This window comes from Rhamphochromis sp. 'chilingali' (assembly GCF_963969265.1).
Source record: "Rhamphochromis sp. 'chilingali' genome assembly, chromosome: 5".
NCBI lineage: Eukaryota > Metazoa > Chordata > Actinopteri > Cichliformes > Cichlidae > Rhamphochromis > Rhamphochromis sp. 'chilingali'.
In genome coordinates this window covers 11,778,331-11,794,710 of record NC_137932.1, presented here as the reverse complement: position 1 = coordinate 11,794,710, position 16,380 = coordinate 11,778,331, and the positions used below count along the sequence as shown (strand labels likewise).

The following is a 16,380-nucleotide window of genomic DNA, read 5'->3' as shown; positions in this document are numbered from 1 at the left end:
TTCTAATTCACTAATTTTCTTAACAAAAACATCTTCTGAAGAAAAGCAAATGCAGCATCGTCACAATAACAGTGTAGTCAAATGTTCAGAAATGACAACAAATAATGCTCCGTGTCTTAATGGGCTGTTATGTATGCATTAAAACGGTCTAGAAGAGATGTTTTTTCTTATTCAGCAGATGATTGGAAGAGCATCTGTCAGGTAAATAAAACATGAAATGCTATCAAGCGCTCAGAGTGAGAGAGAGAACGAGCTATATTCTTTGATGCCCGAGAGCTGAGTTCCTCTCATACACACAGGGAGAGACATTATTGATATATTAGTTTTAAATTTTCATTTGTAGCTTTGGCACAGAGTCATTTTCATGCAGCATTAAGTTCCATCTCTAAAACCTGGGAAATTACAAATTTCCTTTCTGAAAAGAAAGAAGAGATTCTCAGAAATGACAAAAAAAACAAACAAACACAAAACAACACAGAAAATGTATGTTTCTCTTAATAATTGACCTATTTCCTGCACGCAGGAAATGAGAAATATCAACCTGCATAGTTCCTGCGATTTAGTTGCAGTAAACTTTTAAAAGAGAACCTAATGTTTGCTCAAAACATCAGCTTTGTTTGTTCATTAAAACTTCGAAAAGCATTAAAAGAAAAGGCCTTTACAAGCACCCATGTGGACATGTGTATATTTTTAAAGGCTGAGTTAAGGCCCTGAATGAGGGGGAGCCAGATTTTTTTTTAAAAGCCACATCTCCTCCTGCAGCTGTCATCTCTCTCCAATCCCCTCCAACCAGATGAGCATGGGTGTATGCACGATATTCATACAGCAGAAGATTAGTCAGTGGTATAAAAAGTACCCACTGAACCGCCACACTTTGATTCCTATTAAGACTTTATAACCTTTCTGCTTTTTTTTAAGGTCCCATAACAGACTAGATGTTTTTGAAGCCTGAAAAAAGAGCCCAGTGGAGGAGCAGGAGTCGAGTACCTCTTAAGAACATTTAAAATACAATACGCCGAAAGCCTAGATGGGATTATTTGCCCAGTGACGCCAAAAACATGCTGCCTACCCCAGCTTTTAAAAGCTCACACACCAGTTGGATTGATTGACATTTCTGCTGCCAGAACACTCTCAGATACTTGGGCTGAAGTGATACATTGGATTAAAGTCGAGATACAGATTTTAATTTTTAAAATTTTGCACATCAAGAATTGTTTTGAGTTTTCAATCATTTTATTTCTCAGAAAGTCCAAAGGATTCAGCTTCAGATTTCAAGCACAAAGCCACTCGGATCTCATGTTTCAGGGTCAGACATAGATGAGCGCAGCCGGCCAAACTTTTGAAGGAAGTCTGCCTCAGCTTTGACTAAAGCTTCCTCATCGATGTACACTGCTGGTCTCCTTGCTGCTACAAAGTACTGCACCTTCCTCAGGGTCCACCCGAGGACATACATGAGCAGGCCACACACAGCTGCAGTCGACCTCCCCACTCCAGCGTTACAGTGGACATAGACTGTGTGGCCATTCTCTAGGAGACCATGAAGCAAGAATACAGCCTGAGGAAGCATCCTGATCCGGCCTGCAGAAGAAGACGGCAACTCATAAAAGAGATACTGAGTATTTGTGTATTTTTCTTATCCTACTTATTTCAATTAAAGGACTGAAACCTCTTCCCCTCTCCATAATTTCTGTCTTTACTGCAGTCTGTGGCATGCAGCAACAGGTCAGTTAATTCCTGATGGATTAAATCTTTACATTTTTTCGAGCTCAGTAATGCTCCTGTGCTGCAGGCTGTGGTTTTTATACTGACATTACTCAAACAGAAATAAACAGTGCATTTGCTGGGGGCAGTTACCTGTAGCTGTAATTACTCTAGGTAAGAAAGACTGAATGCATTCCCATAGCTCAAATGTGTTTTTTAAAGTTTCTGGCCAACAAGATTGGTAATAAATGGAAAAAAAAAAACCAACAAAATTTGCTATTAAAGTGTTTGGCCACAGCATCCTGCCAGAACAGTTCCAGTGTGCCTGCAACTCTAATGGAGGGATAGATGGCCATTTTTCCAAAAGATAGTCTCTCATTTGATGTTTTGATGATGGTCATAAAGAAACATACCGAAATGCTGAAAATCCATCATTGGTGTTCAATTAGGTAGGAATGTGATGACTTTGAGGTCATTTTCCCCCTCATCCAAGCATACAGTGATCACTTATTCCATATGAATAGATCCTTGGACAGACCGCTCCCATCATATTGGAAATAATTCATCATGGGATAAAAATGACCTCACAGAACAAACCAGCATCTTAGACATGTACCAGTGTCTAAGATTAAGAATATGCTGATAATTTATCTAATCATAACACTTTTTTCTACTTGCAGGCCACAGGTACAGTTTTTGTCCCACTGCACTCAAACAAATCTGCATCTTTATTTGTAATGAATGGTTCCTTCTATAATATCCTGCTCTGTGTAATTGCTGATGGAATATAATTGCTGATACAGGCTGTTCTCATCCCTTACTCACACTCTCAGTCATCTGTGGAAGAATTGCTATCAAATGGGCATTTCTGTCTTGATGAATATCCAAATTAAATTGATCTAAGGCATAGGGCCTGCTTTTCTCACACATGGAATAAACCTAGACTATAAAACTTTTTTTTTTCTGGACATCTTCAATTTGTTTTTCTATTACTGTCCATCGGGCTTTACCCTCCGAACAGAATTCCCAGTCTCATGTTGAACCTTTGAATAGCTCTAAGTTCATAATGTTTTATGAGCGCTAGATGGAAATCGGAAATGGGGTTAAACACATTTAAGAGGTTCTACTAGAAATTAAAAAGGGGTTTTTCTTCAACCTTGTATGACCAGAAAATCATCCTTACCCTCAGTGCTCATGTCCAGTGTGGGCAGCCACACATACACAAGGCCACAGTCTCTGTACAAATGCATCATGGTCTCTGGGGTCATGGTTTCGTCGGGGTTACGCCGGCAGCCGTAGGAATTGTTCACCACATCCCACTCTGTCTGGAAGTTCATAACTGCAGTGATTCCCAGTTCATACTTCATCTTTACTGTCACGTGTTCCACCTGTCGAGGGCAGCTGCCCAGCCAAATACGTGGCAGCACCCTGGGGTCAATAAAAAGACGTGTACACTGATTATTTACTTGTATGTTAAAGTGATGATTATGTGCTAAATGTTCTAACCTTCTAACAAGGCATTTTCATCTCAATTTTTTTTAGATCCTACCAGCCAGACCATCCATTAAAAAACTTTCAAGTGTCACAGTCTCTAACTATGTGTTTATCAAGTATATAATATGCATAATAAAGAATAAAGAAGAATGAAATGTGAAAACACATTTAAAATCCATAAAGAGAGCCTAAAACTCTCAGTGGGTAACAAATAAAATAGGTAACACAGAGGCTGATGGAATAGCTAGGACTTTCAAGGTGCTCCTATAAGCAAAGCAATGATGACAGAGCTATCAGAACAAAGCTGACCATTATAGGTCAACAGTAAGCAAAAGTGGTTCACTTATGTGTCATTGTCTTACCTTCTTCACACTGTTCCTCATAGCAGTGATGCTTTATTGACCCCCTCATCCCCCTAATTTTCTTCCCGACCACTCTGGTTTGAGGCAGACTCCACTGGTGTTCATTAGCATGCATAAAGTCAGCGACTAGGACGTGACAGGCAAAACAAAGGCGACGCCTTTAATACCTGATGTCCCAGAGCAGCTCTGCAGTGGAAGTATCTGGAGCTTAACTTCACCTCTGTTTTTCCCTCCCCACAAACCTCATCATATCACAGTTTAGTGATATGTCATATGTGGATGAATTGTGTGGAGTCTTGTTGTTTCCACTGTGCCTTCCTCCCATAGTACTGGTTATGGTACAAATTCTAAATTCTAAATGCATAAATTGCCCCTCTCTATCATCCCTGTGTTGGACTGGTTACCAGTTGACAATTGCTGAGATAGGCTGGAGCCCTCCTATGACCCTTGATAAGTGGTTAAGAAAATGGATGGATGGAAGGACTCTTATTATATGAACCAAGCAGCCAATATAAACCGAAAAACAACAAGTTGTGTGTAACCGTAACCTGATTTCTTGTTACCTTTCGAATGTGTGTAGCATTTTTTCCTACTAGTTTATTTTAAAATGGAAACAAAAGATGCACTGGACGATTCTAAGAGTTTATTTTTTTCCTTTTCATGAGCTCATACACTTAGAAGTGCAGTAATATCCTATCTTATGAGAAAGATGCCTTTTTTGTCTCTGGTCTTTAGTTGTGAATCAAACTGAAAAACAAATGTCTCAATCTGTTGAAATAAAAATGATAAACATCATAAAAAAAGGCTGAGTAAGCCTTGGGCCTTCTCTCTAAATATGAGCTTGATAGATGACTTACCAGCTACAAAGTGAGTGGTCTCCCTGCGAATGTTATAATGACTTACTGCAGAGTGTGTGTAACACTTTGGGCTATATGGATGCAAGGTCTGAGAGACTAATTTAAAAAGCTATTAACAGGGAAGATACAAAGGCACAGTGCTTCCTATTGAACACAGGTCCTTGACATAAGCCTTGTAAGGTCTTTGGACACAAATTAAAACCTGATGGCACAAGCCAAGCCAGCTCATTCTTATGCAAGTTATGTGCTTGCTGCCTCAGGGGTCTGGGGCTAATTTCTGAAGTGCCTGGTATGCCATGGCACCGAGTCTGTGCCTTACAAACGGAGGGCATGCACCGGTAACTACTTGATCTCTGCCAGTTAAGACCAATATGTAGCGCTCATTGAAACATGAACATACGGTGGGAAATGATTGCGGAGATTTATTGAAATGCTAAACATACGTGGAAATACAGCATATAAGGCAGAAACAGAGTTTGGATTTTATGGATGTGGCAGCCTTTTATTCCATTCTCTGTCAAGATGATTCAAGACTGTTCCAGTTATGTGGAGATGCAGGCTCTGGGGAGGCCAATCCATGGCTGATAGTCTTTTTTTGGGTCTCTTTCTACCCAGCTATGCTTTTACTGCATTGGCAGTGTGGTTGGGATCATTTTCATGCTGAAAAATGAAGCTGCTGCTCATTAGATGCTTTCCAGATGATATTGTATGATGGATAAAAATCTGATGGTAGTTTTCTGCATTCATAATTCCATCAATGTTGATAAGATTCCCAACAACCAACAAAGAAAACCATTTCACATTTGGATCCATCACTCCACGGGACCTGTTGCCATTGACTGTAATTTGCCATATCTCAGCTTTAACGTCATTTTCCCGTCTTGATGGCCACCCTTCTATTAAGACCATCTTTAAGAAGCCTTCAGTTAACAGTAGATAGATCAACTGTTGGCCCTTGTGCATTTCTTAGGGCCTTTGACAGGTCTGTGCTGGATTTTTCTTAATACATGACTTTCAGATACTGTTCATCAGGGTTTTTTTTTTTTTTTTTTTTTTTTTAATTTTGTAGGTCTTCCACTTGTTTTTTTCATCATTTTCTAATCCAGTTTCCTTAGATTTTGGAAGGAGACATACAGGACTGGTTCATCCCCTGAGTTAGGTTCCCTTTTTATGGTTGAATGATTCATAGGTCAGTGTTAAGAGGCTTAACACTGACCTATGAAGACAGAAAATGTTCTGACAACAGGTGTTGGGATCTTATTTTTACACTTTATTTGACCCAAGAAAGGATAGTAACAACACTACGAGATTAACTTTCTTAATATCCATATGTTTAACAATACACTTGTACTTAAAAGTTCATCTTTTCTCACTTTCACAGTTTTAAACCATCTTGAAATCCAATGTAAGCAATGCAAGAGAATAACGTATCAGTCAAGTAACCAGCGCTGTATGAATTGCCTTAGAAATCCAAATGAATTCTGAACGATGCCATCTCCTCTCTCTTAAGAACCCAAGCAAGGTTAAGGAGGTGATAATACAACTGCTAGTGGTCTACCTTTTTTATGGGTAATCATTTTAAAAGTGACAGAGGAGTTATAACTAAATGAGGAACGGCAAGGTTAAAAAACAAAGACGAGAACCAGGCTTTGTCTGTCCTGTAAAGAATGAAGGTTTTTAAACTCAATGACTATCAGGAAGAAAGGACACGGTGACACGACTAATGCTTGAAGTACTTCGCAGAAATCTTCTCTGACGTTTTAGTGTCAGAACGGAGAAGAAATTAGGCGTTCATGGACAATACAGATGAAAGCACAAGGCTCGTTACTGAATATGCTTAAGTTTGAAAACTGTAAGAAAAGTGTAAGAAGACAGGGTGATGCAATTCTCAAGGTTGTTCAAGTAACTATTTGGAGGCATAATTTTTAAGACACATGCCACATAGTGATAATATCCAAGGCTCAGTTTCCAGCAGAGGAACCTCCCACCTTCTTCTTTTTGGCCTTGTTTTGGTCTCTCTTAAAACTGCAGACCGACAAAAGAAGGCAACATTACCAAAACTTAATTCTGAAATAAAGAAACAATCATATAGATATTAATTCCCCCCAGAGGAGCTAACTAATTTTTATAGCATTATTAGGCAAATATTGCAGAAAAGATTCAAAAATCATTGCATTTCATTATTACGTCTATGCATGTGTGTGCGCGTATCTGGCTGAAGAGGAAGTGTGGTGTTGGGAGTGAGCGGTGGTGTGGATCTCCATTTGTATATACTCCAGGCTACAACACGAGTAGCAATCTGGAAGTTTTAGACATGGTGTAAAGAATATATTAATGTCCAAATGGCTAAAAATCACAAAGAACCCCCCAAAGGAATACTTCTATATTTCTGAGAAGATTTTTTTATCCACTTACTTGCAGAGAGTATGCAGAGCAAATATATAAATCATTCCCACGTCTGTATATTAAACATGGAGCTACTTTCAGTGAGGTGAGACTTGTTTGAAACGCAGATGGACCACAGGTGACTCTCAGGCTCTGTCTGAGGGTAACAAGATGTGCGTACTAGCACCTCTACACCTCAGGTTATTAAGTTATAAACTACACCCTATTTTCCACTAGGTTGCCAGATTGACTTTGCTATCCTTTTTTTTCTTTACTGCTGGCTTGAGCTGGCTTTTGCCTCATGAGGTATATAGTTGGATCAACATTTGCTGTCATCCCAATAACACCATTTTCAGAGAAGGAAGCTCCGTATCAAAAGGGTCTGGGGCGCTAAACTAACCTACCTGCAGCCCAGACCTGTCACCCACTGACAACCATGAAAGTATCCAACAGGCTTGTTCTTTAGCTTCTCAGACAGGAACCTGTTAACTGTTCTCACCTTATGCTTAAAGACAAAGGAGGTGTTTGCGGTTAGAGCTCCTCAGAAGTGGAATGACCTGAGGAAATACGCATCGCCTCATCTGTGTCTTCTTTAAATCACTCCATTCATATTGTGAGGCTTGTTTTTTTAAATTTTGTTTGACCATCTTCTAATATAGATTCAGAGTTTTTGTCACTCTAAGCTCAACTTATATCGTTAGTTTTTATGTCAACCATATAATTACAGTGGAATCACATTGCTTCTTAATCTTAGTTTGACGTTGCACTTGAGTCATGAGGGTTATTTTAATAGAAATGCCCATTTTTGTGCTTTACAAATAAAATGTATTATTAATTTCAAAGCTGTTCCAGTTGATTTCTCAGATGTAACAATTATAGAGAAAAGATGCAACACAGAGTAAAGGAAATGTGTTGCAAAATGGTGATTAAAGAGCTATTTATTAGATGGACCAGTTGTGTCCATCTGACCTTATTGCTAGCATACTTCGCCTTTACTTCAACATCTGTGCTCTTCCTCTTTGTCACCAGATTGGCAGCCCCATATTCACCATCCTTTGTCCAATACGCACACTATCCCTCGTCTGCTCACGTCCAAACCACCTCAGCCTTGCCTCTCTAGCTTTGTGTTCAAACTGCTTAACCAGAGCTGACCCTCTGATATACTGATTTCGACTTCTGTCCATCCTGGTCACTCTTAATGAAAATCTTAGTATCTTCGTCTTTGCCACCTCCAGCTTGGCCTCCTGTCAATCTGTCAGAGCGACCATCTCTAAACCATACATCACAGCAGGTCTCACTACCATCCTTTAAATGTTCCCTTTCAGTCTCGCTGCTATCCTTCTATCACAAATCACAAACCTCAATCACCAAAACAAATAAATAAAATAAAACCAGCCTTTCCTAACCCACTGAACTGTGATCATCATAGAATTACTTAGTAAAAGTGCAAAAAACTGTCTTTACATACTGAAATTTTAAGAAGTGTACGAACGCATAACACTGCAAATTATCCTATGATTAGAACATCATGTAGAAAGCGTGTATATGTACTGTATTACCTGGAGAAATGCATGGCCTTCTGACCAGCCACACTGAAGTAAAAGTTGGTGGTGTGCCTCATCTCATCTGTGTGCCCCGTTTCTTCTATCCAGTGGCCGATCGGGTGGCAGTACACGCCATCCACCACATTCTTATCATCATATGTACACCATCTGTCATGGCTCGGCCCGCTTCCTGGTGACAAAGATGACAAGCACGTTAATGCATATAAATCAGGGACGTCAAACTGATTTTCCACGGTGTGTCACATGCGGCCCAGATCTCGAGTGTAAAGTGTAAAGAGGTTAAACTACACATTTAGCTGAGATGTCTTGAAATAAGAAACAGATTTCAACAGTATTTCTCAGTTTTTCTACATGATAAAGAGATGGTGTTGTAGTAAACGAAGAAGAAATGTGTCAGCATGATTTAAACTGTATGACAAAAATATGTCAAATTACATAAAAATAGAAATGAGTTTCAGTTTTCTGGGCCCACTGTAAAAAGCATACATTTCTATAGTGATTGTAAAAAAACAAACAAAAAACAGGCACTTTTCTGTTATTTAACTGTTAAATAACTTAATTTCTGTGATGCACTATAAATAGCCACTGGGGGGAATTCTTTATCAACAGGAGAAGTTGTAAAACTTCTTATATTCTAAAGCTATCCAGTGTGGCAGATTGGAGTAATCCCTGGGACGGGGGCTGATTCTGGCCTCAGGGCCTTATGTTTGACACCCTTGTTATAAACTGTCCAACCATCGGCGTAACTTTGTGCTGAACATTGGGGGGGGGGTCAAGATCTATGTCTAAATAAATAAATAAATTCCTAGATGATTAAACATGTAACTATTTTGCTGGTAATACCTGAAATGCGTAAAGAAAATCAACAGCCTATTTATGCAAGATAATTCATAATTTTATTTGGGGGGGGGGGGGGGGGGGGGGGGTATATTGGTTGGGTCTGATTATTGGGGGGGTCATAACCCCCCTTACCCCCCTGGAAATTACGCCCCTGTGTCCAACAGTAGGACCATATGACTAATTTCAAATGAGAAATATCCATTTATCCATCCTACCTGTTAAAGAAACTTTCAGAGGAATCCAGTATTGCATTACTGTGCATTCATTCCTGGGTGCAGATGATGAAGTATAAATGCTGAACTCTATCTGTAAACCGTTATATTCACATGCTGAATTTCAACTGTTAATTTAAACTAAAAGACTCAATAGTTTTTTCGGATGTTTTTCAGAAATTTTAAACTTTTTTAGGTTTGCAGATTCAATGCAATTTGTTAGCCACTGAACATTTAGTGTCACTTACCGCCATCATGTGGCACTATGAAAACATTGCACAATAGCAACCAAACATGGCGCAGTCATATTTATGTCTCTCCCCGCTAACCTTACAGTAATTACAGCAAATCTGTGAGACGTCTGGAAAACCGTCTACATGTGAACCAGATGTGATGCGCATTAAACCAGAAGTGCACAGGTACCTTCCCAGATAAAGGTGCCTCTGACTCTTTGGATGAACTTGAACCACAGTGTGTCTCTGTGGGGCTCGGCCAGGTGCACCTCACCGATCCACAGACACGGTTCTGCGGGTGACGGGAGTTTCTGTGTGGCTTTCATCCGAACCGCTCTGTTCGGGTCCCAGTTCCCCATTTCAGCACGCGAACCCAAAACAAAGACGTCGACCTCCGAGGACTCCGGAGTGAGAATGACGCCGAATCTAAATAACATGACCGCAGGCTTGCCTAAATCTGTTCAGCCGATTATGGTATGGCGACCTTATGGGTTATTATGGCTTATAATGTTATAGCAGCTATTGCGTTACATTCGCGACGGTGTGACTGTATGGTGTAGCCTAAAAATAACCGGGTGTAGTTGGACAGTTCAGTTTGCAGCAAAGACAAGAAAAAGAGAATGAGGTCCCACTCTGCCAGGATTATCGGGCACCTTGCAGAAGCCACGTAAGACTGGACGGCTCAAAGTACTGCGCTTCAGAAATCGCATTACTCTGTGGGCAGCATCTACTCTTAAGGGAAAAGTATTGTATTTTCAATACATTCATTTTCTTTTCTTTGTTTTTTGTTTTTAACGTACTTCTGTAGTGCAATAAAAAAAGGAAGCGTGACAGATGGATAACATTTATTGCTTTATAAATAACTGGACACCAATAACTTGAGTTTATTATATAATATTATATTACAGTGCATTTCTAACTACTGTAGGCAGCAAACAATACTTTTAACTAAAGATTTTTAGAATTTGAAAGAAAGGCAGACGTGAAGTGCGAAAGTGAGATCAGAGGTCAAATGTGACATGATTTTTTTTTGCAAACTATAACGTGATATTTAGAATACCCAGATACCAGTATAATTTTCTAATTGTGGCATTTGAATTTTAAGTACAGCTTTAAAAACAAAAGAACAGGTACAAAAAAAGCACAAAGTAATGTGATATTTAAAAACATTATTTAGAATAGGATTCCCTTTATGCTTGTAGTTTGTCAACACGAACAATGGCAGTGAGAAACGTAGTTTTAAATAGCTATACGTAGCTTTATCATCACTTTGGCCTTCAGATCAGCTGTTGACCTAGAACAAGCCAGAGGTCAAACTTGACACAATATTTAACATTTTTATATAGTACATTTTATGTGTAGACAAAACCACCACACTGGTAATGGTATCTAAGTTCTCAGGGTTTTTTTTGTCAATTTTTAATCCATAAATTATTAAGTTGACCTTCAACTTTGGTGGATATTTATTGTGTGCTTACATTTAAACATGTAGTGCTTCTAGAGGCAACAAATGCAACAAAATAGCATTTAAATAAATCCTACAAACACAATGAACTAAATTTGCCATCCATAATTTACTACAAAAGATCCTTTTTAACACAGAATAGAACATCTTAAGCTGTGTGGTGTGGTTGTGATTGTTGCCATCAGGCGTTTTCATTTCTTTGGAATGAGAGAAGGTATTACCAGAACAAGCACATAATTGCTTTGGGTGGCCGAGTGCCAAAACTTGGGCTCTGTCCTCTAATCCTTCACAATCACCCTGCATGTATAGGGCTAACATCCAAATATTTCTGGTCCTCAGTAATAATAACAATAATAATAACAATGACAAAATGCTGGTTTTATACAGAGTAGAAGTAATGTGGTGCACGAGAAGGAGGAGAATCCAAAGAAAAGCAAGGATGCGTGTTAGGCAGCCAAGTTCTGTGTTGCAGTGAGCCGATAGGTTTGCAGTGCTTCAGGGTTTTAATCACATTTCTACTCAGAGATTAGGCAATAACAGAAACTTTAACAAATCCTGCAGCAGAAAACGACACCAGCAATGTGTGGATTAATCACAAGGCACAGTAACTTAATTAATAGAGGTATGCTCAGGACCTGACTCGACCCTAAATGGTGATTTGTGTTCTTCTACACACATCTTTTAAAGTAGAAGCATTTTAATAAAGCAGCACTTTTCTAGATGAATCCTGCCCTTTATCAGCCTCTAGAGAACAGCTGCCTCTAAGACTGCACAACTAGCTTCGATTTCAAATAAAGGGGGTCAACCTTATAAACTGTATTGATTCTTCTTTAGCCGTCTCTTGAGCATGTGTAAAATCTGCACTTACATAGTATTCATTTTGTTAGATTACTTGTTTTTCCCTTATTAGATCTGCTCATTTTTGACTTATGGATGTGCTCTCTTGTCGGTAGAATTTAGGCCATCATGCACAGAATTTGCCACTCATCTGACCGGATGAAATTATGATCCGTACATGCAGTTCACCATTTGATCAGTTAAAGCTGAATAATTGTTGTACACTGCCACCGTGCATGCTATATGCTGTACATGGACTATTTCTAATACTGTGCTTTAGAAGTGACCAACTCCTCTAATGTGAGCATCCGCAGTATATGGACATGCGTGCAATTGGTGGCAAGGATCAGTTTGTATAATCAAGAGACTCTAAACACAATCCCTTTGGAGAGTTCATGTTTTTTACTATACCTGTCATGGCTTTTGTGTTTAAGTTATATACCATTATTATTTGTTATTCATGGCTTTGGTTTTGCTGATGGTTTTCTGTTCATTTTATATTTGTAGTTCTAGCTCCTGGTTTCAGTAACTGTGTCTTCCCTGTGTTCTATGTTTCATATCCAGTCAGTCATGACACCGGATCAGCTGGAGGCGCAATCGAAGACTGCAGCGGTCCCAGATCAGCTGTACACACTGGAATACTCTCCCATGTTGTTTGTCTGTGTTTATTGTGCTATGGTGTGTTGATATCTGCGCATTCCTGTATTCTGTGTTACACATTTCAATGTTTTTTTCCCCCCTTGCTACCTAGCCTGACCTGTCTCCCCAATGTGATGTTTGTGTATTGTATGTACGGTTGGCTAGGTCTGTCATCTCGGTTGTGGGCAACTGCAACTGACAAATAAAGGCTATCTCATCTCTCATCTCATCATCACCGAGACTCCCATATTAGCTTCTACTCATTGGCTTCCAGTTAAATCCAGAATTTATTTGTTTGCCAGAGTTTGCAAAAGAATAATGGCAGGCAGACCTTTTAGCTATTAGATCCCTCTCCTATGGAACCAGCTCTCACTTTGGGTTTCGATGTCTTTTAAGACCAAGCTTTCTTTTTTGATTAAACTTAATATAACAGTTATGCTTCTATGTGCTTGAGCATCTCCCGTTTCTTTACTCCTCATGCATTTGTCACAAATTACCTTTTGTCTACTTTCTCTTGTAGCCCATCACCCTATACCACCCCACCCCATTTATGGTTCTCTTTATGATCCATTTATTTCTTTCCCTACCAAGTGACACCATATTATTGCCCTTTCTAAATTTAGTCTTTCATCAAGTTCATACTTCTCTACTTCTCCCTCGCTTCTTTACAATATAAAAGTGCCTATAGACAACTGTTGTTGTTAAATATATAATGATTGAAAAAAAAGTTCATACTGTAGCAGTTTTCATACTCTTAACTTAATGCTGAGGTGTAATAGAAGTTGGGGATCGACTGCAGTCTTCATGCAGTGATGTTCTCTGTCAGGCAGAGGGAGCTGCAGGAAGCGAGACCCCATCTCATGAGCTCTTTTATCCCCTCATATCCAAGTGAACTTTGTTGGTAATCAGATAGGTGTTAGTTGAAATTTCTAAATATATTGCATAAAAAAAGAGAATCCACACATTGCTTAAAGTCCCATCAGGTCCAAAAAATAGAGTTGTACACAGCATTGATGTGCAGGGTGTACCGGAAGTGTGGGATCAGTAGCTGTACACATAGAAGGTAATTATCAAAGTAAAAATTTGAATAAAGATCAGAATAAAGTCCTCTATATGATATAAAATGATTTAAGTAATATAGAAACATCACTATAGAAGGGTTTTATAGTGTATCTCACCAAATTTCACCTTGTAGAGAGGATGGATCTCAGGGAAGGTGCGGAAAGTAGCAATAGCAAAGACCTCTGCCAGATAGTGAGTGCTCATGAGGTGATAGACTGCTTGATGTTCCAATAGATCTGCACTTTTAATAAACAGCTTGGCTAGCAGCCATTCTGCCTCTGAGTCACTGGGCAGAAAGATGTGGTTCTGCTCAGAAGGCTGTTGATGCAGCTGTAATAGAAAATATATTGAAAGATATTGTACTGATGCTTCTGAATAAAACCCCAACCCATTTATAATGCAGATTTCCAATGGTACCAACTTCTATTACACCTCTGTATTTACAGTCCTGTTGGAAGTCATCTAAAAAGCAGTAACCGTGCATTACCACACCCTGAACTGCCCCTCTTCCTAATCTTTGACACATGACACGTTCCCGCCACGACGTTCTGTGCACCTCTTGATCCCATTTGGGATTTTATATCAGGAAGAAGGAACACGAGAAACTGGAGAAACACCAAGGGCTCAGAGAAGAGCTCGAGAGGATGTGGAGGGTGAAGGTAACGGTGGTCCCCGTGGTAATAGGAGCACTAGGTGCGGTGACTCCCAAGCTAGGCGAGTTGCTCCAGCAGATCCCGGGAACAACATCGGAGATCTCTGTCCAGAAGAGCGCAGTCCTGGGAACAGCTAAGATACTATGCAGGACCCTCAAGCTCCCAGGCCTCTGGTAGAGGACCCGAGCTTGAAGGATAAACCGCCCGCAGGGGCGTGCTGGGTGTTTTTTTTTATTTTTTATATATGAGGGATATATATATATATATATATATATATATATATATATATATATATTGCGATCCTCTGTTCCAAAGGCGTGGTTAAACTACACGCCTTTGGAACAGAGGATCGCAAGTTCGATTCCTGCCTGGGGCGTCTGTATCCAGTAAGGGTCCTAAGGCTAGACCCCCTATGCTAAGCAAGCCTACCGCAGACATGAGCGAGACAGATAAATATGAAGGCATGCCGGCTCGGACGTCGCCCGGATCAACAAGGTCCGCGTCAGGTGTTGAGGAACCAGGGCACCCTGACGAAAAGTGGGCTACTGGAACAAGAAGGCATCGGTGGGCAAGGGACGAAAACAGGGCGTTGTTGGAATGCTACTACGCAAGTAACCCCGGCGGAAGGGGCTACATGAATAGGATGAGGGACCTATGGATTCTTCGATACCCAACATCCACAATGACGGCGAAACAACTAGTAGCTCAGTGTTCCAACATTCGAAAGAAGGGACCATTGGGAAGATGGCCCCAACTGACCGAGTGCTCAGTGAATACCTCAGGCAGCAGAAACCCAAGAAAGAGGAGGGAGACGAGGAACCATCATGGAAGGACAGGCCCCTGCACGGTATGTACCACCGGCAGATAGAGGAGGTGGCTGATATCCAGAAATCCTACCAGTGGCTGGACAAAGCTGGACTGAAAGACAGCACAGAGGCACTAATCATGGCAGCACAAGAACAAGCTCTGAGTACAAGATCCATAGAGGCTGGGGTCTATCACACCAGGCAAGACCCCAGGTGCAGGCTATGTAAAGATGCCCCAGAGACAATCCAGCACATAACAGCAGGGTGCAAGATGCTAGCAGGCAAGGCATACATGGAACGCCATAACCAAGTGGCCGGCATAGTGTACAGGAACATCTGTGCCAAGTATAACCTAGAAGTCCCGAGGTCAAAATGGGAGATGCCCCCAAGGGTGGTGGAGAATGACCGAGCTAAGATCCTGTGGGACTTCCAGATACAGACGGACAAAATGGTGGTGGCTAACCAACCGGACATAGTGGTGGTAGACAAACAGAAGAAGACGGCCGTAGTGATCGATGTAGCGGTTCCGAATGACAGCAATATCAGGAAGAAGGAACACGAGAAGCTGGAGAAATACCAAGGGCTCAGAGAAGAGCTCGAGAGGATGTGGAGGGTGAAGGTAACGGTGGTCCCCGTGGTAATCGGAGCACTAGGTGCGGTGACTCCCAAGCTAGGCGAGTGGCTCCAGCAGATCCCGGGAATAACATCGGAGATCTCTGTCCAGAAGAGCGCAGTCCTGGGAACAGCTAAGATACTGCGCAGGACCCTCAAGCTCCCAGGCCTCTGGTAGAGGACCCGAGCTTGAAGGATAAACCGCCCGCAGGGGCGCGCTGGGTGTTTTTTTTATATATATATATATATATATACCTCTTATATATATAAAAAAATTTGTCCCCTTAAATTAACTTGACTTTGTACATATTAACATACATACATACAGACACACACACACATGTATGTATGTATATATATATATATATATATATATATATATATATATATATATATATATATACTCAACAAAAATATAAACGCAACACTTTTGTTTTTGCTCCCATTCCCCATGGGATGGACGTAGAGACCTAAAATTCATTCCAGATACACAATATAACCATCCCTCCCAAACAGTGGTCACAAATCAGTCCAAATGTGTGGTAGTGGGCACATCTGCCATATTGAGATAATCCATCCCACCTCACAGGTGTGCCACATCAGGATGCTGATCTGACATCATGAGTAGTGCACAGGTGTACCTCAGACTGCCCACAA

The 16,380-nt window shown here is 40.5% G+C and overlaps 1 protein-coding gene across 1 annotated transcript; it reads right to left on the bottom strand.

Annotated features, from left to right (window-relative positions):
* Positions 1 to 742: 742 nt before the first annotated feature.
* On the bottom strand, positions 743 to 10,215 carry epm2a (EPM2A glucan phosphatase, laforin). Its single transcript, XM_080883384.1, has 4 exons — positions 9,840 to 10,215; positions 8,359 to 8,533; positions 2,885 to 3,129; positions 743 to 1,578 (listed from the first exon to the last, which is right to left on the bottom strand). The coding sequence occupies exons 1-4, from the start codon at positions 10,084 to 10,086 to the stop codon at positions 1,295 to 1,297; spliced, it is 951 nt and encodes a 316-aa protein (XP_080739510.1). The 5' UTR covers positions 10,087 to 10,215; the 3' UTR covers positions 743 to 1,294.
* Positions 10,216 to 16,380: the final 6,165 nt, after the last annotated feature.

Bases quoted from the DNA above. Each gene is read 5' to 3' on its own strand.
- epm2a (XM_080883384.1), bottom strand. From the start codon at position 10,086: ATGTTATTTAGATTCGGCGTCATTCTCACTCCGGAGTCCTCGGAGGTC. The intron at 8,534-9,839 runs GTACCTGTGCAC...CTTTGTCACCAG, and splicing joins AGGCACCTTTATCTGGGAAG to GAAGCGGGCCGAGCCATGAC. The intron at 1,579-2,884 runs GTAAGGATGATT...CTTCTTCTGCAG, and splicing joins ACTGGACATGAGCACTGAGG to GCCGGATCAGGATGCTTCCT.